At 44.8% G+C, this 26,315-nt stretch overlaps 1 protein-coding gene across 1 annotated transcript in view; it reads left to right on the forward strand.

The window, feature by feature from the left end:
• LOC126540144 (galactosylceramide sulfotransferase-like) overlaps positions 1-26,315 on the forward strand; it is a 108,821-nt gene that overhangs the window by 37,138 nt on the left and 45,368 nt on the right. Inside the window, exons 2-4 of the mRNA XM_050186931.2 lie at positions 9,041-9,187; positions 16,209-16,321; positions 25,139-25,496. Coding sequence (XP_050042888.1) covers positions 9,173-9,187; positions 16,209-16,321; positions 25,139-25,496 — 486 coding nt within the window. The 5' untranslated portion in view covers positions 9,041-9,172. The remainder of the gene's footprint in view (positions 1-9,040; positions 9,188-16,208; positions 16,322-25,138; positions 25,497-26,315) is intronic.

Here is a 26,315-nt window from a genome sequence, read left to right on the forward strand (position 1 = left end):
GATTTGCCCGTGGGCGAAACATTGCGGGAATTTCCATTAAAACGGCTCAGGTTGTTCAGCGTACGAGGTGCTGAGGGCCACGAGCTGCGACAGTATCGGGCGACACGAGCAATGCGGTGACAGTTAAAACATATCGGCTGTTCTTCCGCAGTCGTGTTGCGATAACGCGGAGAGAAGCGTCGGTGTGGATCGAAAATAGCAGAAGGGCACTGCTTAGCACTGGGATTGGCGACAGCACAGACAGCATGTAATCCAATGTTTTCAAGTTCCGGGCGAACGATGGCTTGTACGAGGGGAACCGAAAAAGTGGTAGCATCATGGCTACGCGAACAGAAAGCTGCGGGCGCCATCGCATCCAGTTCACGCCTAACCATTCGCACCACGTCCTCTGATGGCAACGCGTGCTGCTGTGCGAGTTGATCTTCACACGTCGACGTTGCGGCAGCATTGGGGAGTCTGGCAAATGGTTGCAGGACGCGTCGGCTTTTGGCCTGCTCGAATTGTCCGCACTCTTTAATGATGGCATCAACTGTAGAACAGCTTTTGCACTTGAGCAGTATAAAAGCGTCGTCAGCAATGCCCTTAAGCACGTGCCCGACTTTTCAGCTTCTGTGATGTCGCGATCGGCTTTACGACGAAGTGCCAGCACGTCCCGGATGTACGAGATGTAGGCCTCCGTGGGGGATTGGCCACGGGAGGCCAGTTCCTGCTCTGCGGAAATATTACGGCTGGCTGGTTTGCCAAACAACTCTGTCAACTTCTCTTTGCATTGGTCCCAGCTGGCGAGCTCCTCTTCGTCGTTTTTGTACCGCATCTTTGCCGTGCCTCTTAGGTAGAAGAACAGGTTGGCTAGCATAAGCGTAGGGTCCCATCTGTTGATTCCACTCACGCGTTGATACATTGCCACTCACTCTTCAACGTCGGCGAAATCGGTCCCGCAGAAAGTTACAGGATCCTTGGGTTGTACAACCACAACCGAAGGCGACAGCGACGTAGGTGGCGACGGTGACGTTGGAGACGGACACGACGTTGATCCTGCGTGCTCACCGCCATTCATGGCGCAGACGGTGAAGCGACGTCCACTGCGGAGCTCCGTTTGCAGCCCTGGTACCCCGCACCTCGCACCAATATGTTACGGGGATGTTAGGAATGTATAAAGATTGTATTTACAATATACATATACAGGATGAGTCAGCGTAGACAAGACGGCTGACCACCGACAACACGCAGCAGCCAGCGTCTCGCAATCTTCTTCTTCCGCTGTCTTCTTTCGTCCTTCCGTAACAATATGAAGTTGGCAAAGATAATGTTCAATAGCTTGGCAAAGGAACATGAACTCATGATCGCCAGTCAATATATAAAGTCTGTGAAGGAGTATGCTTATCTAGGTCAACTCCTCACAGACTACCCTGATCATGAACAAAAAACTCACAGAGGAATAATAACATGTAGGAATGCATACGGCATGTATTACAAAATTCTCAGTGGGAGCGTACCACTGAGTTGAAAAAAAAAGTGTGCAACCATTGTATTCTGCCGGTCCTAAGATATGGGTAAGAAATTTGGAGGTAGCACAAAATTCGAGAACACGGGTAGGACCATACAAAGACCCGTGGAAAGAAAAAGAAATCTTAGATATAAGGTTAAAGTACAAGAGAACGGACTGGATTAGAGAGCAAACAGGGATAGCCCATATTCTAGTTCACATTAAGAGAAAAGAAAAATTGAGCTGCGTCTTCCAGGTAATGCATACAGCTGATAACCGGTGGACTATTCTAGTCACAGAATGGGGCCAAAGGAAGGGACGTGCAGACCAAAACGCAGACTATTAGGTGCGATGATTAAATTTTTAAATGTGGTTGCGCAAATTGGAATAGGTAGGAAATGAAGAGGTAATTGGAGATCGCCGATAGGTCTTCGCCCCGCGGCGGACCACAGCTGAGCGGCGCTGGAGTCACATGTGTAAGCTAGCCACGTATACTTCGCCGAAAGATGAGTTGGCATTTCTCGAAAGTCATTTGTGGGCCAGTGTTCCTTATTTCTTTGTGTATGGTTGCTCTTCCCGGTGTGATTACCATTTATGTAAATCCACAAAAGGCGGTTTTCACTCTCTGTTCAAGGACATTACCTTTTTTTGTCCACCTTTCCGTGTATGGTAATGGATAATATTGCCCCTTTTTGTTTTTTTATTTTGTTTTCATTCGCCACCCTTAAAGTTTGTAAACGCTCCAACTAGGTGGATATTGGCCGTCTATTCCCATCATCGGGCTTGATGCTGATCTCCATTTTTAACTCACTGAGCATATTCTTTCGCTTTTGGTTGCTCGTTGCTAACACATGTAGCCTTTATGAATGACGCGATTTTTCATTTTGAATTCTTTCAGTAAGGTCAGCCTTACATTACGTTTATAGATAATGTGGTTTTCCTTCTAATGACCTACGTCCTAATGACCTAAGCTATACCAAATTGCGTGCTTCCTGCTCGTGATAATACATTGCCGGTTTTGATATGTTCGCTCTAGACTGCGCTGCGGAATGATTTCTTGTGCTCATGACCGTGCGTGTTTTTACTTTCAAGATAAGCAGTATCACGACAATTGTGATAGGCGACAATATAAAAGCGTGGTCTGTGGAATAAATTTTAGTTGGTAGACGACGCTGGTCCTATGTAAACGTGTTCTCGCATCTAGTTTATTCGCATTGGTTAAGTTTGCAGCAAGATAACTTCTGCGACAATATTATGTCTTGCACCGTCTATGCAAAAATGTTTTGATAGCTTCCCTGCTTTTTCAAGGCACTGGTATTTGTTGAGTTCATTGTATCTTTGTTATCTCTGTTACAATCAATCCTATATAGCCTTCCTGCAGAATTTTACGTTCAGCGTACAGCAGCGACGGTCAATATATGTTTTTATGATCTCTTCCTTATTTGATTAGATTTATTTGCCTTCTATCCTTTCACCTGCTGCGCGAGCCATATCTTGAAGGCGATCTCCGATGGGGACCGAGAGAAGGTGCGCCGCGGACTGATAGCAGCCTGTGTGCTGTGTTCATGCCCCTTAGTTTTCGTTGCAGCAGGAAGCAGCTAGAAGGCCAGTTCGCTCGCTGCTGCTGCCGCTTTTCCCCACGCCAGCGTTCTGACAGCGAATGTCCGCGGTCAACGAGTGAGAAGTGTTCATGCATTATTAGTAATTATTGTTATATTAGTATTATTTTTGATTAGTAAGCGCATGCTTACAAGTTGATTACAGCAGATGAAACTACTATCCTTTGCTCTAATAATTTGCTATCGCGACCGACGCTTCGCCTTTCCGGCGAAACTGCGACATTTTTTCAACATTGCGCGTGAAATATTCCGCGACAATTTGTGTTCATGTTGATTACATGAAAAAGCGACTTTACTTGCTCGACAAATTAAAAGGGACATTTGGATAATTAAAAAGCTGCATTATTGGGCCGCAGTATTTATTCACTTGTTCAAGTTGTGAAATTGAAACCGTCACGTAGTGAAGTCAATGTGCCTAGCATAAATTCCGAGAGGAGCATCGCTTTTGAGATATCAATCCTAATGTTTGCGAAAATGTGTATTTGCGTCACAATTATCCTTCGGAGATTTTAGGCGGATGTTTCTTTTTCTGAAAGTTACCAGGAACAGTGGTATATTTTGTACGAAAGTTACAAGGCCCACATGTCAAAATTACCGCTAGCTTTAGGATTTCCGCTAGCCAAGCATGAATTCACTACTATTCAACTTCAGGATTCTTACACAACTATTGAAGTTAACAGTAAAAAGCCAATATTCACAATAATGAATACTTCCCATTGTAACTATGTGTTCACTGCGACGCGCCATGCAAATAATGTGAGCTTCTTCAAAATCACTAAATATTAAATACACTCAATAATGAAGTTCACAAGCGCAGCAACATAGAAAAATGTGTATTGCAAGTACGCCTTAATGTTATCTTCGTATACGGATTGCTCTCATAGAAAACAATGACGAATAAAGAGTGGACAAAGACAAGGCTGTGTTATATCCGCACTTTTTAGTCCCTATTTCCGCACAAAATTTTTCGTCACAAACTTCGTGTAAAAGAAAGGCGCCTATTTGCACCGTAACAGAGGCTTTGAATCGCAGCATATGAGCCTTTGATAAGATAGCAGTAAGCATCGTTGTGCCAAAGTTTCCGGAGCGATTCCAAAATGCTTTTTCTCTGCAGTGAAATTTCGTGCATCCCTCTGCCCTTCGCACCGGCTCAATATTCTTTTTATGCTTTTTTTTGTCTGATTGTTTACCACAGATTACCTGCGAGCCACAATGCGGCTAAGGCTTCCCTGACGTTGCAGAAACTTTAGTTCTCAGCACGCTCTCCCATTTCTGATGCGGCTGGTGTGGACAACGCCATAGGACTTCCTACAATAATATATAGAGGTAAATCTCGCGCTGAATTTGTTCAGCCACCATGGGAACGGTGGGGAGCACATTTATCTGATCATAGTGCGTGTGGATTCAGTATTATTGTAGCTTTCTTTATTACGCTTTATCGACCTTAATTGTACAAAATTTAAGAGCAAGTCATAAGGTTAAGTGTTCGTTCGTTTAGCAAATGAGCAGTAGCGTGCGTTTCACCTATGAGGTGGCCAAGGACGACGAGTTGCAACTTTTGTAAACGTGCTTTACTCTATGCAAACGGCGTGTGCATGTTTAATATTCGTAACATTTGTTAAGTTCATGTTAAATGTCGGCCTTATGAGTTCAATATAATACGAATCGTCTAGTGAACTCTTCCTGAAATTCCGCTTTCTCTTCGCACTCTTGTACAGAATGCGAATATGATTTCGTGTAGACTAAGAAGACTCAGGTCGTTCATTTAGACTGGGTTTGCTCTAAACCACGGCGGATCCTTTTTTAGAAACAACGTCACGGTCAGTGTAATGGCTTCGGAACCATTCCTACAGCTATAGGCATGTCCGGATCTACAGGAACTAACAACACATTTAACCACTAACGACATCACTTACGATGAACGGTGTCAGTTGTATGCTGACCAACTAGGATAGTAGCTCTTTCGATAACGGTGTGCAAAATTTTAGGCAGAAATATGTAGCTGTGGGCTTATAGCATCAAATATTAACAGTAATTTACTGCTCAAACGTCACTTTAAACGCTCCTGGATTAATTGATGCTAACGTGTCTAAACATTTACATTTCTTCGGTGCTTTTCCAAAAACACACTTCAGTTGCATATGATGTTCTTATTTTATTGACACGTCGAGCTCTTCGCAGACAGGATATATTTATTTATCTGGCTGGCACTGATAATTTTTATATTTATGCGGTTATGAAACTAGGTGAGATTTCGTCTCACACAAATAATAGAACACTTTCAATGCAGTAAACGCTTTGCGGATGCTTGTATCTAGCTCATTAGTTATAGGGGTTATTAAGCATCCTCACTGTATCATACGAGTGTTAGCTGTCAACTAAAAGTTTTGGCACAACTCACCGATATTCTTGAGCATTCTTCTATTCTTGAATTGAGGTCGGAAATTTCAAATACGCATAGGAGTTCGTTTTTTGACGAGAAAAGATAAAAAAAATCAAATTTTTCTTTCCCTTTGAATATGTAGTAGGCCGCTATCGGAAAGCGATGCGCTTTTTTTTTCTTCACTGCACATTCTTTGTGCACTCTCTCCTCTCCCCCTCTCCTTTCGTTCCGAACCGAGCCCTCGTCCTCTAGATTATGGCGCTCGGATCAAGAGCACGCCAGCTGTTGATATTCTAAGTTCCACAATAAATATATGATTTATACTTGGTGCTCGCTCCTCAGGAGACGACTTCTTTGATATCCGAGCAGCTCCGGAAACACGATTGTAGACATACAAAGGCACCGGAGTTCAGTTAGTTTGAAAATGAGAGAATGAGCGTCCGTGTCTTGCGACGCAAGTGCAACTCTCTTAAAGGAGAGAGAGACGGTGATAGGGGAGAGTTAGTTGCTGTGGCAGCGGCCACAACACTTGCACCGCAGAGATGCGCTTTAGCTGACGCTGCTGTTTTGCTGAATGTCTGTCAGAGAACTTTCGGGTAAGTCATCAGGAACGTTCAGCGTTAAATTTGGCACTTCTGTGCTACGTAATCTTGAATTATTTTGAGGGTTCACCTGGACAGGGATGTCATTCCACGGTAAAGGACGAGTTAACAGAACAAGTTCTGGTACAATACCCACATACTGATGTGTCGAACAGAAAAATGCCCTAGGTGGACCTCTCGGTGAATTTTGATCAACGCTGCGTGAAACAAAAATCATACACAAGCGCTAGTTCCGGCTATTTTGACGACAGAGGTGTGCTTGTTATGCAAAGAAGAAACAACCCGCTTTGATAGTGGCCTGATACTTCGTGTGAAAGCAAATACCTTAAGATAAAGCAAAGGCTAGAACTTTTACCAGAAGCATGTGACTCAACGTTGAGCCCGATAAACCGTTATACTCTTGGTAGATTCACTGGTTGAGTTTAGAAGTATTATACTAATAAGTCAGCCTCATCTTAAGATATTTTTAGCAACCTGAACTTTTTTGCAGGGCTAGTGTTCACGGTAAAGTGGATGCAACCACTATTATTCTAATATGCATTATGCTTGCGTGAAAATTTCAGAATGGTCGCGTGGATTATAAGGTGAACTGTAGCATTGGCTGTGCCGAATTTTGTGAAACCGCAAGTGCTTTTTTTGAATGCACACAAAAGAGTTATACACACTTATTTGCTTGTTCTCTTGTAGTCAACTATGTGTCAGGCTTGTGTCACCGCCGCCTCATTTATATACGGCATCGCTCCCAACCGAGTAAATACATGTGCCATGGAACAGTTGAGCAGTTCAAAGGTGAAAATGCAGGGCAATGAAGGGGATGTTCATAAGCGAAATTCCATAAACGAATATACGGTACGAAACGGTACAGTTAAGTAGAGGATCACAGAATGGCAGCTTAAATGGTGCAATATCCACAAAACCTAGAAGGTCAGTAATTGACTGTTTCCTTACTTCTGCGGCATGCTAATGCTTAAATGAATTGCAACCTCATTCAATTATTAAAATGGTAATTTATCTCTAATGAACGTTTACGGCTTGTATAGTGTGAACATAAAACAAATATTTGTGAGATCAGTAGTGTTAGGCGACAGGTACTGAATCAGTGACGGTCATCATTACTTTCAGGATACCAGCAGTATTAAGTATACGACCATCGGTACTCTCGTGATAACATGCGTAGGTTCGAATCGTTACTCATTTCTCCTATATTACAAACCACTGGCCTGGGAGGATCGCCTAAATCTCGTACAGGGCTGGATGAAATAATCAAACGAACTATTATATTTACCGCTGCATGTGGGTTTATATTTCGCTATCATATGGTCACACATTCAGTGCTGTTTTCTGCTCCAACGTAATAAGTCGTTTATAAAAATTCTGAATGCAAAATATGAGAATGCTAACTTATTGCAATAAGTGAAATTAGCACAGAACCGTAAAAAATTGAACTGTAATTAAATGTAATGAAACGTGTCCATTCTAACGTAGTTACAATAAATATGAAACGCAAACATGAAGCAAAGTGTTATGATCATTCAGGTTTTAGGTTCCGGCTTAATGCCGTTGTTTGTTCGTTGCCTTAAGAACACGATATGTCATATTCGATTTCAGGAGTGAGTCCTCTACTTTTGCCTCATCATGTATAATAGATGAAAAATCTAAATGAAGTGCATAGGAGTAGTGTATGGTGGTCGAAGTACACATCTATCAATCAGGAGGGAAGATTTTCTCCGATTCTGAAATGACAAAGCTCGCTTCTTACGGCTGAAAAAGAGCGAAACGATTAGAAGAAAGGAGCTGACAGGAAAGAGCGTCACGCGCAACTTTAACTGCTCAGTGAAGACAAACACGCTGTATTACAGAGTGTACGACACACATTTGCGCACTAAAATTGGATTAGGTAGCAATGAAACTGAAATTGGCAAAGTATACGCTCATTCTAGCATTAGCTAACCGAATGGAAATATATATATATATATATATATATATATATATATATATATATATATATATATATATATATATATATATATATATGGGCACACATGTAACGTTAATTCAGATTTCTAGTTTGTGCGGATATCATACGAATCCATTAACTGACGTGCCAAAGCATCTTGGTGTTTGCCGAGTGTACTGGTTATAGAAAGGATTATATAATACCTGCAAGAGCCACAGTGCAGAAGGAAACGTGCAGAAATCATATTCTTGGGAAGAAGTTCGTGCTGCCTTGCCTTACTTAACGCAGAAGCTGATCTGGCTAACATAAACATCGCAGCAAGCTAGCGACACTTCAACGCGTAGCCTTCAAGATGCATAATAGGCGAAACGTACTGGACTACAAGGGAAACATTTCATACCACTCGTATCACTGGCACGCGTACAAGCTTTCGCGTAGTACCTTGCAATTTCCTGTGCTTTCGTTTCGCGACCGACAACAAAAAAGGCTACACGCGGCCTACGTTCTTTAAAGGCGCTGTCAGCCATTTCGTGACATCCTTCAGAACGTTTACGCGAAGACAGTATAGATTCAGTAAGGTAAGTAAATTTAAATAACGAAATTTACTAAATATTTATTTTAGCCATATGAAAACAACATGAGCGACCAGTATAAGAATTTCAGTAAAGTCGAAATTTGAGCTAGTTGGTGAGTAATCATCATACCTTGCTGGTGAAGCAGCGCACTGACACGGACACAGTGAGACACACAAGACAAGCAGCGAGTGTCGTCTTTTCTTGAGTGTCTTCACTGTGTCCGTGTCAGTGCGCTGCTTCACCAGCACAGTATAAGAATGTCCGCTCACTTCGCTGAATATCTTAACCTATCTTTATTATTTTTACGACAATGTTTCGAACAGCGTATGTCTTCGCCAAGGTCCCGCATTGTTATTGGCAGCTGGTGTGGCAAAAGCACCGAAATTTATTTGGTTAATCTTTTTGGCTGCTTTCCCAGGGGATCTCTTTCGACGCTCTGCCTCAGATGAAGTTGGTTATTTTCGCTCCTAAGCTTCCATTTGCTTCCCAAGAAAGATATCCTCCTTGGCACACTGAATCAGCTCAATTGTCCTGTCCAGCTTGACAGAAAATGACAGAACGAGTGGTACGTATTTCACCTGGTCCAAGCCAGTTATTTGTCTTTATTTTAAGGAAAGAGAAAAATAATTTATCAAAATATGCGTTCATCTGTTTGAATGCCTCATCAGAAATTGTCGGACCCAATAAGCGGTACTAAACTGGATTTTTTCTTCAAATGTTTGGATATCCCAAATCCGCCGTAATGTTGGTAGGCATAAACATGTTTGATAGGAGACGAGGCCAGGTGGACTGTAGAATATTTGTCTGGTTGCCTGTGCCGAGGTATGCGCAGCCGGCAGGAAGTCTGGACCCCACTTCACGCAGTTTCATAGACGAGGAGAGCTTTCTCGGCAAACAATTCTTTATACAATGTTTACATGTTGTCGTGGTTATCAGGAGAGAGGAACAGAGCAGCCGCAAGTTGCTTAAATAACACCCCTCAATCCCCAGATTCCCCAGATATTCCGAAAGACGAAACAAGGTCGACAGAGAGAGGGTCCTGGCAGCCTCTGTGGCCCTAACGCCGCTCTCGGTGGCTGGCGCTTCCTGTAACCGCGCTGCGGCGTCAGACCGATCTGGCGGCCGATTAGAATGGTGCGCTGGGCAAGTTTTACTGCCCGGCATAGGCCAAACGGAAGCAAGTGCAAGTCACGGGGTCAAAACACAGCCCTTCTTTGGAAACCGTCCCAAACACAGCGGGAGTCGTCCGTGGTGCGGGCGCCGCCGGACGCAGGGAGGGGGGGGGGGGGGGGGCTACCGGCACGGGGAGGGGCCGATAGCCCCCCCCCCTCCGTGAGCCGGTGGCCGCTTCCGTTATGGACGCCGTGCCGCCGCGAGGAAACGCGGGCCATGCGTAGAGGTCGTGTGCCCGAAGAAGGCACCGTGCGGGGATGAATGCTGCCTCCGCCATCGACACACCATAGCAATGGCCTCCCATCAGGCAAATCCCAGGGCACAAACATAAGAGCTCCTCCACCGACGGGGAAGATCTCGTACGGTGAGAAGTCTCAGCTACTCGACGGAAGAAATCTGCTTCGCCTCATGTCTTGATTTTCTACTAAATCACGCAGAACGAAACTACTGGCTTGGCAGGGCCGGACATAGCCCCCAAGCGACCAAGCTGACATTGACATTGAAAAATCCAATACTTCGTTAACTCCTGGCAGTCACACAAGTTTTATCGCTTCTTCACAATGCAAACACGCGAAATTATACAGTTGCAGCAAAAATACATTTAGCACAGGCTGGCAAGATAAACTAAAACGCGTCGCTTAAACCATCGGCGTTGGCATTGGCTGCTCCCTTTCGATAGGGCACGCTGATATTCAGCTCTTGAAGTGCTAGACTCCACCTTAACAATCGGGGATTTTTGCCTGACATTAGAGGCAGCCGCTTTTGCGGGCAATGATCAGTCACAAAGACAAATGTCGTTCGGTAAAGGTAGCAGGATAGTTTTTGAGATGCTCAAACAAGGCATCCGCATTCTTTTTCCGATGTGCTATACACCTCCTCCGTACGGTGAGCATTCGGCTAGCATATAACACTGCGTGCTCTTCACTATTGTTATCCTCTTGACACAACACAATCCTCAAACCACGATTGCTTGCATCGCGCTGTACAATGAAAGGTCGGTCGGAGTTCGGTGCACGCAGCACGGGAGAAGCCGAGAGAACCCCTTTTACCCGCTGAAAAGCGCCCTCGTTGACTTGATCCCAAATTACTCCTGCAGGAGCCGATTTTCTTGGGGCGTCGATCAGTGGAGCCACTAGTTCTGAGTATCGGGGAACGTAACCCTGGTAAAATCCCACCAACGCTAGAAAAGCTCTGATGGCCGCCTTTTATTTATTTCTTTTGGGGGGGGGTTGGGGGAGGGTCCCGGAAACACCGTCACTACTTCTACTTTTACTTCGTCGGGTCTCCATTTGTCTTGGCCTACAATATGGCCTAAGTACTTTAACTCGGCGTGAACCAACTGCCATTTCGTAGGTTTTACAGTGAGACTTGCATTCATCAAGCACCTTAAAACGTCACGGAGGTGATAGATATGCGCCTCCCAAGTGACAGAAAATATAGCTACGTCGTCTAAATAAGGACGGGAATACTGCCTCGCGTCCTTTAACTCCTGGTCTATTATCCTTAAACAACAGAAAGGAGCATCTTTGAGCCGGAAACTCTACACAAGGCGTCTAAATGTGCCCACCGGAGTCAAGAAGGCAGCGCACAGGCTGGCTCGCTCCGTCATTGGCGATTACCAGTTGCCCCTAACTAACTTCAGAGTGGATACATACCGCGCGGCGCTTTCAATATTTGGAATGGGATACACCTAATCTTTGGTTATGGCAATCAGCTTCCTATAATCAATGCAAGGTTGCGTGTCTTTACCTGGGGCCTCTACAAGAATTAACGGAGAAGCATAAAAGCTCTCGCAAGGTTCGATTATTTTAAGTTCTAACATCTGCTCAAGTTCGCTCTTTATTATTTGCTGTTGTCTCGGTGCCATCTTGTAAGCTCGTGATTTCACTGGAGTCTCGGATGTGAGTTCTATGTCGTGAGTTATCAGATTCGTCTTTCCTGGATTTTGAGAAGACAAATCCATGTTCTCTACAACAAAGTTTTTTGGATCAGCTACTTTCATCTCTGTGAAAGTTGGCTGAGATGCAGCGACCTCCATCACATCTTCCACACCCGTAATTTCGTTCATTCCACTTAGGCACGGAATTTCTGTCGCCACTTCCTCCGTCATGGTGAGATCTCAATTAACTGTTTTCTCCTTAATAAAAACCTCTCTCGTCACTTTCGCTAGCATGCTATCCAGCGAGCTAGAGCACGGCAGAACAATTAACCCTTCGAGACATGCGGCGCCACTCATCAATACGCTCTAGAACTTGGTTTCCTTTATTGTTTTTCCTGACTACCTGACAGTCTCCACCACTGTATTTTCGACAATCTCTCTATCATGCTTTAAAGTCCCTCCCTCACTACTCATAGTGTTAAAAGGTTTTCTGCTTCAATTTCCGACTCATCGCCGAGACGGTTGCTCACTTTCCCGTCCGTATCCCGTTCTTTCCTATCCAGTTTATCATCCAAGGCACGCGCTTTCCATTAGAGCCTGAACGGTACCCTCCACCCAATCTTTACCTTGGTCCGTCAGTAGGCGATCGGTGCGGTTAGAGAACAAGTAAAGGTACTGCGGCAGCAGGTTGTTGGAAACAGCCACCTCAGTACACAATTCACCGAATGGCCCGCTGATCACCACATACCCGACCGGAAAGCAGACGCTCGTGTCCTCTAACACAGGCTTTATCCAAGCGCATTTGCCATTGCATTGCTCCTGCTTCACATAATCCGGATGCACCAGGTAAATTGTTGCTCCACTGTCCCACAACACGTTACAGTTTTTCCCATTCACCTGCAGTACAGACAGGTGCGGTTTCAGCAACTCTTAGTCTGCGGGTCAGAAGCGTACGCGAACACAACTTTGGTTTCCGGTTTCCCTGCAGTTAAAGCACGTCACCGGCCTCAGTTCTTCGAACAAGTTCTCTGATCGTTCCTCACGAATCTCTCTCTCCTCTTCTCTGACCGGCTTCTCTCGGACCTTTACATCCACTTCTTTGGCAGCATCTTTCACATTACTGGGGTTAGCTGTACCTTCCCATACTCTCTTTTCCACCACACCGGCGATCGCAGCCTCCTCTTTAATTCCTCTGCGTGAGGCATACAGATCCGCCAGGTCAGCGGCTGACAGCATCGACTCGAGACGATCCCTGCCATGGATCCAATGTTTCAATGCCTCCGGCACCTTTGAGTAAAACTGCTGCAAAGCAAACACCTCTGCCACCTTTTCAAAGCTGTCAAAAGCTTTGGCGCCTTTTAACCTCTCGGCTAAATTTACCTTTACGTCATAAGCAAACTTGGCAAAAGTTGCGCCTTGCGTTTTGTTCAGACTTCGAAATCTCTACCTGAATGCCTCTGCTGACAAATGAAACCGCTTTAATAGGCTCTCTTTAAATTGATCATAGTTCCGCGGACAACCTCGCAAGCACGTCTGCTGCCTCGCAGGGCAACAAAGTGAGCAAGCGCCGCTTCCAAGTGCTGCAAACAAATTTTGACTTTTCACAAATTCTCTCGAAATTTACGCTATAGGGCCTATGTCTTGCCCAACCTTGAAGGGCTGCATAAGTTTAGATAGGTCAGAAAGGTCATGCCTACCTGCTCCTCTCTGATTCTGGAACCACACTTGTCTTTCTCAACTCGACTTCAAGTCGAAGTTTCTCTATCTGAAACTGCTTGCTTCTGCTCGTCCGCCTTGCGCCTAAGGATCTCGTTCCACATTTCTACGATTTCCTCTTTTGTCAGATCCGTGCTCTCATTGCTTCAGTGATGCCGGCTTTCGTGATTTCAAACTGAACTTCGATGCCTCGCTCCTCGCAAAGGGATATGAGCTGAGTTCTATGCAACCGTTTGAGATCCATCGCGGAACACTGGCGTGACAATGCCTCGATATCTACCCAGAAGTACCAAAACAGACGCTCCTGCGACAGGCTCCTTCAAGCGACTAGTATTACACCTCTATCCAGTCAGCCTGGCCACTCTAAAGAGCAAAGCCAACGCTCACCAGCCCTGAGCCGTCCGTCACTGTGACCTTGGTGTGCTGTCGTCCGTCATACTTCAGGCTCAGTCCCACCGCTTGCCATCCAGTTGTTGCCTGTGCAGAGGTATGCGTGGCCGGCAGGAAGTCTGGACCCCACTTCACGCAGTCATAGACGAGGAGACTTTTCTCGGCGAAGAATTCTTTATACAATATTTACCTGTCGTCGTGGTTATCAGGAGAGGGGAACAGAGCAGCCTCAAGCTGCTTTAAATAACACCCCTCAGTCCTCAGATTCTGCAGACAGTCCGTAGTGACGAAAAACTGTCGAGAGAGAGAGAGGGTCCGGGCAGCCTCCGTGGTCCCAACGCAGCTCTCGGTGGCCAGCGCTTCCTGGAACCATGCTTTAACGTCCGACCGATCTGGCAGTCGGTCAGAATGGTGCGCAATGCAAGTTTTATGGCCCGGCATAGGCCAAACGGAACGAACTGCAGGGAACAGGGTCAAACCACAGCCCTCCTTTGGAAACCGTCTCAAACACAGCGGGAGTCGTCCGTGGTGCGTGCTCCGCCGGACGCAGGGGGGTGCATTGCTGCCGGCGTGTGGAGGGTCCGAATAGCAGTCCGTGATCCGGTGGCTGCTTCAGTCGTGGACGCCTGCAGCCGGGAGGAAACCAGAGCCATGCACGTGGTTGTCGTGTGCCGGAAGCAGGCACAATGCGGGGATGAATGCTGCCTCCGCGGTCGACACACGATAGCATTGGCCTCCGTTCAGGCAAATCCCAGGGCACAAACATAACAGTCTACGATATTTGTTCCCCACATCTGGGGCACTGCATAATGAAATCACTGCTTGTTTTGGATTTGGCGTTGCCATTGCGCTGTTGAAGGAAACGACTTCGACCACATTCGACCATGCAGCAGACTTCGAGAGATGTGTCACCTACAGCTTGCAAATTGCAGCTGTCAAACATTCTCTGCTATGAACAAACACCAGAAGTCCCGAAATAGGCTGCTACTCTGCCACTAGTATACGGTTTGTGAGAAATTATTTATTTTTACGCATATAGCCCACCGATATCTTGGTAAAATATGCAACTCTTTCAAAACTGCTGCTTAGAGGTGCCATGTACCCAATAATCTTCAATTTCTTTGAATAAATAGACTGTCTTTTAGGCGCACTGGCCGATTCGTTGTCTTCCGACAGTTTCAGGGCAGTGGTGTGAGTTCGCGCTAAGAAGTTTTTTGGGTGGTTCTTTTATTTTGTTTATACACGCCCAGATATTGCTGTCGAGGAAGACGCGATATGTTTTAATGAACGCTCGGTATTTCTTCTCTTCGCCACCCCTTTTCTTGCGTCCTTTTCATAAGAACCTGTGCCAATAAGGTTAAGTTTATACTCTCGTAAGATGTATGGGAAGCACCTGTCATTCGCAGATTCAAGTGAACAGTATTTCTTTTACGCGAGGGGGAATTTCTTCATTGGTCACCTTTCACGCGCATAACGGTTGTGACAGTTATCTTTGAAAAAAATAATGGAGCGTATATGGCCTATCGCTACGGAACTACGCATATAATTTTGTGAGAGCGGGCCCTATAATGCTCAAATGCCGTGGCGATATCTTGACAAACTACAAAACAGCGTTAAATACATCCAATTTGGACAGCAAGTGACTGCTCTATCATGAAGGCACTGAAGTGATGCCACAATGTATTCTGCGCGCACGAATTGATGCTACTGAGTGATCCTCTCCTTCAGCTGATAAGGAATGCCCGTACTCACATACTTTTCGTAAACGACTAAATAGGCAGCTAAGTAAACAACAGCCGCTTGAGTCTCGTTCTTATAAGCCAGCAACGAAGACACATTCACGAATACAGCATAGCAGTCAAAACCTGTGCAGGCAGCTTTTTTTTTCATTTTTTTTTGCTGTTCAATCAACATGGTGACTGAGAACCTTGTCTGAAAACTCGGCGGAAGCATGGCTCGTGCGACAGCCTAGCTCGGCTTTATTTTGCACTTACACTGAGTCATGCGTTTTCCTTGGCTTCGTGCGCGCCATGCAGTAAAATGTCGCCTCAATATTTATTTTGTTCGTTTTTTCTCAACACGAGAGGGCACCGACTCTCAGAGGTAGGTTCCAAGTGCGGTGCAATATCTAAGCCCGAGGCTGTGTTTCAGTTGTTAAAACAGGCAGCCTTCAATGCTGGCGAGAACTAGAAATGCGCAGTGTAATCAGCGGCACACAAGGCAGTCGCCAATGTTGGAGACTTTGTGATATCCTTATCTATAGTTTACATTCATTATGCTTAGAAATGTTCAGAGGTGTCCGGACCTCCTGCCGAAGCTACCATTCTGGAAAGCTTACTCGAATAAAACGACACTTTCCTTGATCTTCCGCATTGGTAAGTTTCGGACCACACAACTGTGCACTAATATGCTGCGGATATTTCCGCAGACCCTTTTCCGGCGGGCAGCTCTGCTGCATCGCCCACGTCTGGCACTGCTCATCGCTTCGATACTTCTGCTGCTGGGATTAGAGATGGAGCCATTCTTGAAAACCGGTCTCAGGTGAGCACGAATTGCAGCGCGCTTGCCAACAGTAATTTTCCTGCGTCATTCATTATTCACTAAGCGCTGCGCGCATTGACCTTGTGTTTAGACATGATGTAAGCGGGTTGCTATGGCGTATATCAAATTAAATGGTTTCCCTCTGCCCACCAGAATGTATATGGCGCCCAAACTGCAATTTATTTTATTTGTTAAGCGGATATGTGAAGTAAGCGGTCCGTAATGAAATTGCCGCTCACATTAAAAGAGCACGCAAAACGTTGGAACAATTTTAAATAGTACATAATATGTACCCTAAAGCATAAGTTTAGCTGCGAAGTCAATACACCGAACAAGTTCACGTCATGAAGCGTAATTTACCAATCGTTCCAGACATACTTTAGTTTTATCACTACACAACAACGTAGCCATAATTTAAACGGCTGCGCTCCTGTTGTGTAGCAATGTAGGAATGTTCCATAATTTCAACGTTAAGAGAGGTGATATATAGAAGTACCAGGCGTATCAGTGCTGCACCATGTGGTAGCGACACTCTGGGAAGAATTAAATGCAAGATTCAGTATACCTAGCACGTGTACCTTAACCTACAAATTTAGCAGCTAAGTCAATACAACCAACATGCTCCCCTCATGACGCGGTGGTTAACAAACCGTTCAGAGATGCTTTAGCTTTAGCGGTGCACGATAACGAAGCTATAATTTAAACGCATGGCCTGCTGTTGTTCTATGAATATGTTGTTCTAGCAATCTAGAAATGTTGCATGAATGTAACGGTAAAAGAGGTGATTAATGAATGTATCGGTCGTATCAGTACTGCGCCATGTGGCATCGACATGCTCGGAACAACTAAATGCAAGTTTCTACTTAGCGCCAGGACGACTTTCACAAAGCACAAATAATACACCTTCAAATGTGTTCTATTGTAATACTTGCGCCGATAAGGGCTGCGCGAAAACATTGCGTAACTTACCAACGCATTATGAGAGTAAGTTTCTTAAGTATTTCGAGTTGATGAAATGGGACCGTTCTGCCTTTTTTGTATTCCCATAGTGAAATAAAGGATTTCTCAGTATTTACAAGCTCTAGGCACACATCAGTAAGCCGTATCTTATTATACTTCACGCTTCTCTATTTATAGAGGAATAACTTGTTAGTTGGCGTTAGCCCTACCAAGATACAAAACCATGCGTCTTCTAATAAAAAGGAACGGCATAAGAAACCGTAGTGAAACAATACGACACTCAATGAATTCACTCCTGGTAAACAGTGAATGGCCTTGTGGAATTTATCGAGCGTGTTGCGGCGCGCAGGAGATGACGCGATCAACCTACACACAATTACACTTCTACTAAGAAACAGCCCGAAAGGTGCAAAACAAACTCTAGAAAACACTCTAAAGTTCAATGCTAAGATGCGTAAACAGCAATAGGAGCATCTTCTCTAATTAATAACAAAACATCACGGATGCGTGACGTGAATTGAGTTCAGCATGCAACACCCACCAGTACGAGTAATAAAAACGAAAACGCTCATGTGGAAGCACACGCGTTTGTTTCAGGCTGACGCAAAAAGAATATGTGAAAGTGATGACTGCAATAGAAGCTAATTGATATGAATTGGGTTTTCTGTGCCCTTCCTTCTGTTGGGCTTATCACATGAATCCATGACGTCGTCATCCTCGTTACCACGTCGCAGTCGTATAGGCACCGACTCATTTTCAGCTTGAAAGTTGCCTTAGTGTGAAGTACAACAAAACTTACGCATAGTAAGTACTCAGAACGATATGTGTGCGAATCCGCACCACGTTTATGCATTATCATGACTATTTGCACCGCCTGCGCTGAATTCATATTGAGAGCGTGATGTCTTTGGTTTGCTACCAGGCCCATGCGTCTTTGTCATTGGAATTAAAAAACGATCGCGCGTCGATGTCATGTGCAAGCGATAGCACCAAAGTAGGGCAAATATAATATGGAGCACTCCAACCCGGTGTCTATCTCATCACCGAGTATCGCTATTACGTTTATCTACAACTTCTTGAAAAATTGTATCACATTTATGCTTGTATGAGTCAACCACTCAATAAAGTGTCGCTTCGAAGATGGTCGTTTCAAAATATCTACCAGAGTTTGCCTCTATGATTATTGCTTCTGAAGATGTGAAAACTAGTAAGACCTTTATTCTGCTGCATCAGAGCGGTGACAAATGCTATGAGCTTATCTGGAGGTGCTGCACAATCAGTGGGAAATTCTGTCATGAATCTTCTAAAGAAGCAAGTTGGATTCTGTAGTGAATAAAATAGTAGCCTTACAAAAAGAAAAAAAAATCTGCAGATATATGCAGTGCCCGGAAGAGGCGCACTAATAGCAGCCACAAAGTTCGTATTGAGTAGTGCATGCTGAATAGAGCCACAAGAAAAGCATATACCACAGGAGCCGGCCGTCAAGAGGTACGTTTTGGAAAATTGCCGAATACGACGTCATAAATTAATCTCATTGCCGACATGCAGCTCATGGCAAAGGCTAATGGTTTACACCTATATGTCGAACCTCCTCTCCTGTCCGCATTTCAAAAGCTAGAACGGAAGAAAAAACCTCGGAAGTGCAGGAAAGGTTATTACTAACTTTAGGCAATATTTTGTTAAGTGCTTTTCAGCGTAAAAGCGCAGAAGCAGGACATCTATTTTGAGTGCTTGTTCAGGAATATAAAACGTGGCAAACACTTATTGCATTCCCACAAGACCACCTTAATGGGTGGACAATAGATGATCCTCTCATCGAAAAAAGTGCTGAGCAAAGTTCTGGGTTTTGTTAAGTCTTGTACCGACAAAAGGTGGTTAGGCTTCTCAGTTAATGTGAAACTTGTAATATCGTTTCGTAGTGACCAACTGCTTATCCCTGGAGAACCGTATACAGAGATGCATGGCTGTGCTGATTATGAATGTGCCTCAGAAGCACATTCGGTCCACAAGAGTAAGCGAGTAACTAGCGATAATACACCTTTGCTACAGAGTATTACAATGTACAAAACGGCTACGTGTCAAGCTTTGCGGGCACCAAGAACAAATATATGGGAACTGAGCTCACCCGCGAACGATTAGGCAGGAATAATCGGATAGTGACCGCACCAAGGAAATTTACTGATTCAGAAATGTGACAAGCCGCTGCCTCAAAATATTTGCTAAGTAAATAATGGACAGCAAAACACACTAATCCTGATTAAATTAAAGACCGGGGAGTTTGGATAGCTTGGAATGCATATTTAGCGCCGCTATTAAAACACGCACCATATACGCTGCTGGCCCTGTTCGGAACATAGCGTAACCAGCTTCCAAAGCGCTTTTGCATGTTCTCTGAAGCTGTGGCCAAAGGTTCGTGTCGTCCACCCAGTCACTAGCTACCGCATCTCCCGAAACTGAGGTTCGCTAAGCCGCACCGGCGTCATAAACACCCGTTCAAACGCGGAGGCAACGGAGCCACTTAACGCGAGCAATAGACGCGTCACCACGTGGTCAAACATGGCGGTGCACCCGGGATCACAGCGAAAAGGTTCATTAACAAATGAAGTCGTAATCAGCTGGTTATCATACTGCCTCTTAAGAGGATGAGCAAAACGAGAACAAGGTGAAAGCAGGAGCCAACAGTTCGACAAGTGGACTTTTCTTCAAGGCGACGTATGCTTTCCTCGCCAAAGCATACGTCGCCTTCAAGACAAGTCCACTTGTCGAAACGTTGGCTCCGGCTTTCACCTTGTTCTCCTCTTGCTTATCGTCTTCAATTTCCATCTCCCGCATTCGCCGTGTTTTGCCTCCTAAGAGGAAACTTTAGTTCGGGGCCTTCTCCGATGCTACATATTCAAGTACACGTACAACGAAGAACTGCTTTTCTCAGATAACCATTTGGCCGATTTTAACGGTCTTTGTTGCATTTGAGAGAAAAAGTTAAATTCTAGGGAAAGTTGAATGCGCAATATGGATTGACCGCCTGACTTCCATAACATAAATTTTCAAAATTCATAAGCTTGAAAAAAAAAATACATCCAAGAAGTTGACAAATGCTTAGCTTTGCACCCAGAAACAGATATCACAGCTCTGTAGCATGCATCCGTTAGAGCACGTGAAGCGGAAAAACTTCATATAATAACTTATATGGCTAAATTCAGAGGACAAACTACTGAGACAGAAGCTCAGGCACAAGGAAAGGTTCGCGCTCTGAATTTAGCCATGTTTCCATACCAACTCACGCATTCTTTCACTTTTGATCAATATTAATTTATATATCACAGCAATTCATTACGTTGTTCACATTTGTTTAACAAAAGTCCCACCCACGTATTATTGGTATATTTAAGATCCATGCATATTACAGCAAGCTTGTCCGCTTCAGATGTGCTTTTAGATGTAATTTACAGAATTGTAATATAGCATTTCCCTGCAGAGTCACAGAGTTGTAAACAAGGTAGTTTCGTTTTCCCAAGTTTTGAGATTTTCAATAACTTGTTTAATGAGTCGATAACCTAAATAAAAAAATTCGCTAGGAGCAGTCAGTAGATTTTAGCTTTTTACTTCAAATGCAATAAGGCTCATCAAATTTGGTGCTGTGGTTGTCGAGGAAACCTGTCTCTCCTTTCCCATGTTTTTTGATGGGAAGCCTTGAGCTTAAAGGTTTTGCTGGTGAAATTTTCTGTACACTCTTAAAAACGTTTGTACCCCTTGGGACTTGTCCCACAAGCATACTCGCCATTAAACTTGTGCGCTTTTTCTTTCGTTAACGCTGCGCCCCCTTACTTTCAGGTCACGAACTGCATGTGCGTAAGAAGCATTATATAGCATTCTCGACGCGAAAGTAGCGAACTCACGGTTTTTAAGAAATTTAAGACAAACAAGGCGTATGACGATTATGGTTGTGTGGCTAGATAAGCCACAAAAAGTGCAAGGATTTTTAAGAGTGTATCGCCCATTGCAGAAATATTCTTCCTAAGACTACTAGGGAGGAATGTGGCCTTAACGTGCACGACCGTGTTCTCATATTTTGTTCATTAAAGAATGCATTGTTTGCCGAGGAACGGGCGACACAACAGTTGCCAACACTTCCAATGTCGTAATGGTCAATCACTCACACGCGGGCCGCCGGTGCAGCGCTTTTTCTAGCGAGGCGAAGGTCCTGCATATCGGGGGCGAGGTCTTACGGAGTCGCCATCTGTCGGAAGCGACTCCCTTGCGTAGTACGCGGTGCGCTTCTCCTAGGTTTGGCTTATGGCGCTCAATAAAAACACCACCTGGGCATTTTTGTAAGCACTCTCACAACGCGGGAAGTTTTTTACTGTCAAATTAATAACCTTAGGCAAACTGGAAGTACAGAATCGTTTAAAGACGCTATCTCTTTACCGAATATGTACAGTGAACGCTACAGCACACGGTCGCCGTGATGGAAGCTCCCGAACCTGCTTCTCGCCTGAAATGTAGGCAAACGCTGAGAGCAAACTATGTGAAATATGTCGTTAAAATGGGCTGCCTCTATTATCGAATGGAGCATAATGGAATGAAGCCTCAAATCAGCGATTGCACGGGTTCGCAGCGACCGACTGCGCGTCTTCATGCATGTGAGCGCACAATGTTATGCTTTCGCTGTGATCACGTTCTCGCACCGTGTCGTGAGCTTAAGGGCACAGAATATGGGCATTTGCAGTACACAATCAACGATTGTTGCGTGGAAGCTACCAGATTGAGTTAAAAATAATTTCCTTATATAGACTTCGACCTCTACGGTGACTGTGATATGGCGTCGCGACGATTCAATCCTTTTTTTTTCCGAATTCTTGGACGTTTCAATAATATTTTTTAAGTTGCGTCGCACTGCATGTTTATCGGTATTCTCAGCGTGTGATTTCCCGCTGCTTCTTTTCTTGTAATCCAGTGCGTTAATTCATAGCACAAACATGACCATGCGCATTGTATTGGTTTAATGTGAATCTTCCCGCACCCTTTCAATTCCAGTGAACATGCCAGAATCTTGCATCAACAAGTTCATCGACCAACTAAAGCGTCATGACATTAGCCAGGCAGCGGGCGCGGGCGAGCGTCTCAGTTCACGTTTTCTGCTACTCACCGAACGTCGCGGTCCCGGCGCGGTAGCAGAAATTTTCCTCGCGTCTGTGCTTGCTGAATACCCGTGTTAAAAAAATACCCGTGAATACCCGTGAAGTAAAACAAAAGTACACGGGCATTCGGTTTGTGTCTTATTATTTCTCTAAACTATAATCCGTCTATTCAAGCAACATATTACACGTGTAACACATGTTGCCTTGAATAATTTTCGAGGTGACGTGTTGCTACGAGTGACGTGAAAGAACAAATATGTGTACGTAAGCGCGCTAGCACGTGTATATCACCCTTCGGTTTAGAGCACGGCGGCCATGAGGAGCAGGAAGAACGGCATCCAGTTTGAAAGTTCAGATGATTCCGCGGCGCGTAGTGAAGAAATATTTAGCAGACACGATTGTTCGCGCGCATTGCATGTTCTGAGCTTGTCAACTCACAAAACATTAGGGATATAGGAGGGGCTACGGAACTTTGTTGTCTCACACCCAATTTAAACAACAAATGAATAAGGTGAAGTTATTTAGTTATGTATATTTGAGTAGCGAAGTGGCAAAACTCTTCAACCAAGACAATGTTATGGCTGAGAGGAAGAGCAGATACCTTTCATATGTGGCGACTATTTCCTACATGGCCTAATGATTTATTGAAATCTAGAAACATGCAATCGGTTTGCTGATATTATTGCAGGAATACAAGTCAGTAGCGAGTTCTAATATCCAGGCGACGGATAATAAGCAACCATTTGGGTACAGGTAGCCGCAAATGGGAGAAGCGATAACATTTTTCAAGAGCTTACGACCCACAAAACTAAGTGAAATGTGGCGATAGTTACAAAAAGCGAGGCGGTTGCCGTCTTTCAAGAAAAGGAGCTTTGCTGGGAAATTCTCAGTTCATGGGTAGTTTACCTGTGGTCAAGAATCGCTAGCATACCATACAAATTCTGGTAGGATAAAATTCGAATGATACAAATAGAAACGTAATGTTTATCTAACTTGCCAAGGCTTTCATTAAGATTTTTGAATTATTGATGTGAACACCAGTAGTTGACGATACATTAAGACTACGGATAGCATTATCAGATTATCCATCCCTAAATAGTTATATTGATGATGACATATAACAACAATGAAGTTAGGACAACACGGAAGTGTGCTGAACATGTCCAACACGGGACACACTGAAAATTAAAATACAGGAAGCCGAACATATCACAGGTCTCCAAGGAAACATTATGGAGAAAAATTAACTGTTCGTCAAGATTAACATATTAAAATCATATCCCAGATTACTCGTGCTCAGGAGCGCAGAACAAGGCAAGCGGTGTTTCGCCACGATGAATGTCGCTTGTGGCTCGGCGTCGATAATGTAACGCTTCGTCGGTGGTTTTGAGGAGACTGTTCAAGTCAACTGTTTCGCTGGCCGTCGCGCAGGCGTAGCGTCAGGCACTCGTGCCCCGAATATCCGTACAACGTGCGGTGCTTCGGGTTCTAGTCGTAGTTTGGGACTGCCGGCACCGACCTGAGTGAATATTGCTCCATGGCCTCAATCGACGTCTGCCTTCATGTCACGGCACTAGATAAATTTGACGATCGCCGTTTGCCTCCTTCCTCTAGTGTCTTCCTTTCGAGAACGCAAGCGTTGGATGATGCATCGTTATTGCCTTCGTGTTGTTCTTGACCCGTCATAAAATCATTTATAGATTCGCATAGCGCGCGTTCCAATGCCCCCCACCCCCTTCATACTCCTTAATTAAGCAGTTACACGATACACAAGTTCAAAAGAAAACATTGAGTAACGTTTACCAATGCGCCGGTTCCGAAAAACCATAAAACGAAGTTCACGTAGCACAAAGCAATACACTGATTTGAACAGTAGCGAGTGTGACTGTTGCATAACATCGCAGAACTGTAACCGGCTCCCAAGGTGACTATCATTACTTGGTTGTGCACCCTGAAGTTTCGAAGGTATACAAAAACACAACTAGTATGATGAATAGTTCTTATCAATCAGCGGTACCTACCACAACGCTGACTTGGGCAGCTCAACTCATCGCGCAGTTACGTTGCCAAGGCGAAATATTCCAGTTTCAATGATGTCTCCTATTTTAGACGAATCCTGTAAGCGCATTGTGCTATCCGGTAAACCACAGCTCAGAAATAAGAGCAGGTTGCCTTACGTGAGACTTGTTTTTATGGATCTAAATGATGAACCATTAACCGTGGCAAGGATTTCATGTCGCGGTGTGTGAATTCTACACCTAAAGTCGTGAGAAGCGAGCTGCCGCAACGAACGGTGCGTCGGGCTAAGTTTCAAAATAGCAGTTTGCTTTTTTGATGAAGGGTTGATGTAAACACTTATTATTACCACTGCATATTTCAATACTGCGCGATGTGATATGTGCACTGCACTCAACCGAAATGTATAATTAAAAAAAGAACTGAAACAATCTTGATTGATACGGTCGGCTACATGCGGACATGCTGAACCAAAAGGAGATAGAAAGACAAGTTCTAAAGGCGTTAACAAGAATACACAAATTTTAATCTTTGCAACGTGGCTAATCTTCTAAGCTTATAATGAACCCTGGCGAAGAAAAACTGAGCCCTTTCTTCCGTCCCGCTTTATCTGTGGCGATGTTTTTTGGGGTTTGCAGTATTGAGCCTTTCTTCTCGTATTTTTCTTGCAGTAGTGCTTAAATGCTTTCACGGGGTACCGCAGGTTGTTGCCTGTGCCTGGAGGTAAAATGCTCCGGTGTCCTACGGAAGAGCAGCGCAGTGTGTGCTTCGTGAAAACGCACAAGTGCGCCAGCTCATCCGTGCAGAACATGCTGATGCGCTACGGCGAGAGCCATGGCCTGCGCTTCTTGCTTCCAAAGAGCAAGAACTACCTGGGCCATCCAAGCCTCTTCCACCGGTCGATGGCGCCAGGCAGGCCACCGTTCGACATGCTGGTACACCACGCGAGATTCCACGAGACGGAGATGCGCGCTGTGCTGAGACAGCGGCCGCGCTTTGTCACCATCGTACGGGAACCTGCTGCGCTATTCGAGTCTCTGTACTCCTACTATAATCTAAAGGTGCGTTCCAAAACGCATGTATAAAATGCATACCCTACGACTCCGCCATGCTAGAACAAAAAACGTGAACGGTTTCAAGGAAATCTGTAAGGTCACAAGGCAAATATTAATATTGTAAACCAAGGGCGCTATAACGTAAAACTATTCCAAACTTTTCTATTCCAATTCTGCTATCAGCCCTCTGCGATTGGTTCAAAAACCTTTTTAGACCACCCCCCACTTCACCTGTCTGTCACGCGACGTCACGAAAACCGCAATACCTCCCCATCTGATATGATGTGTGCACACGTATTATGCATGATTTGACAGAAAAAAGAAAACAGTTATTTCTGATTCGAACCCTCTTCGCCATTAGCCCTCGGCTATTGGTAAAAAGTTTTCGGGCTGCACCCACTTCACCTGCCTGTCACGCGACGTCACAAAACCGCACGAACTCACCGCGTCAAAGTGACGTGTACGCGATAAAGATGCATTAATATGCCGAACAAAACTGAGTTTTTTTCGGAATAGCCGCAGGCTGCCCCGTTCCGAAAGGAATAAAAGATAGCTGCTGCCGATCGCTGAGACGCTGGCTACTCGTACTTGCCGGAGAGCATGGGTGTATTTGCGTATAATAAAACTTTTTGCGTGACCGTGTAACGTTTTCAAGCACTTTCGGCACGTTTACTACCTCATTCTGCCAACTCTTCTTTGCTGAGGGTCTGTTTTAGCGTCATTCTTAAGCTTCCGTTGCATGCCGCCGCGATTTTCGACCAGCCACCACAAGCTAAGTAAGGGAAAGCCGACCAATCGCAGACGCCGGCACCACCCTCTTCATCC

This window comes from Dermacentor andersoni, chromosome 2 (genome assembly GCF_023375885.2).
Source record: "Dermacentor andersoni chromosome 2, qqDerAnde1_hic_scaffold, whole genome shotgun sequence".
NCBI classification, from domain to species: Eukaryota; Metazoa; Arthropoda; class Arachnida; order Ixodida; family Ixodidae; genus Dermacentor; species Dermacentor andersoni.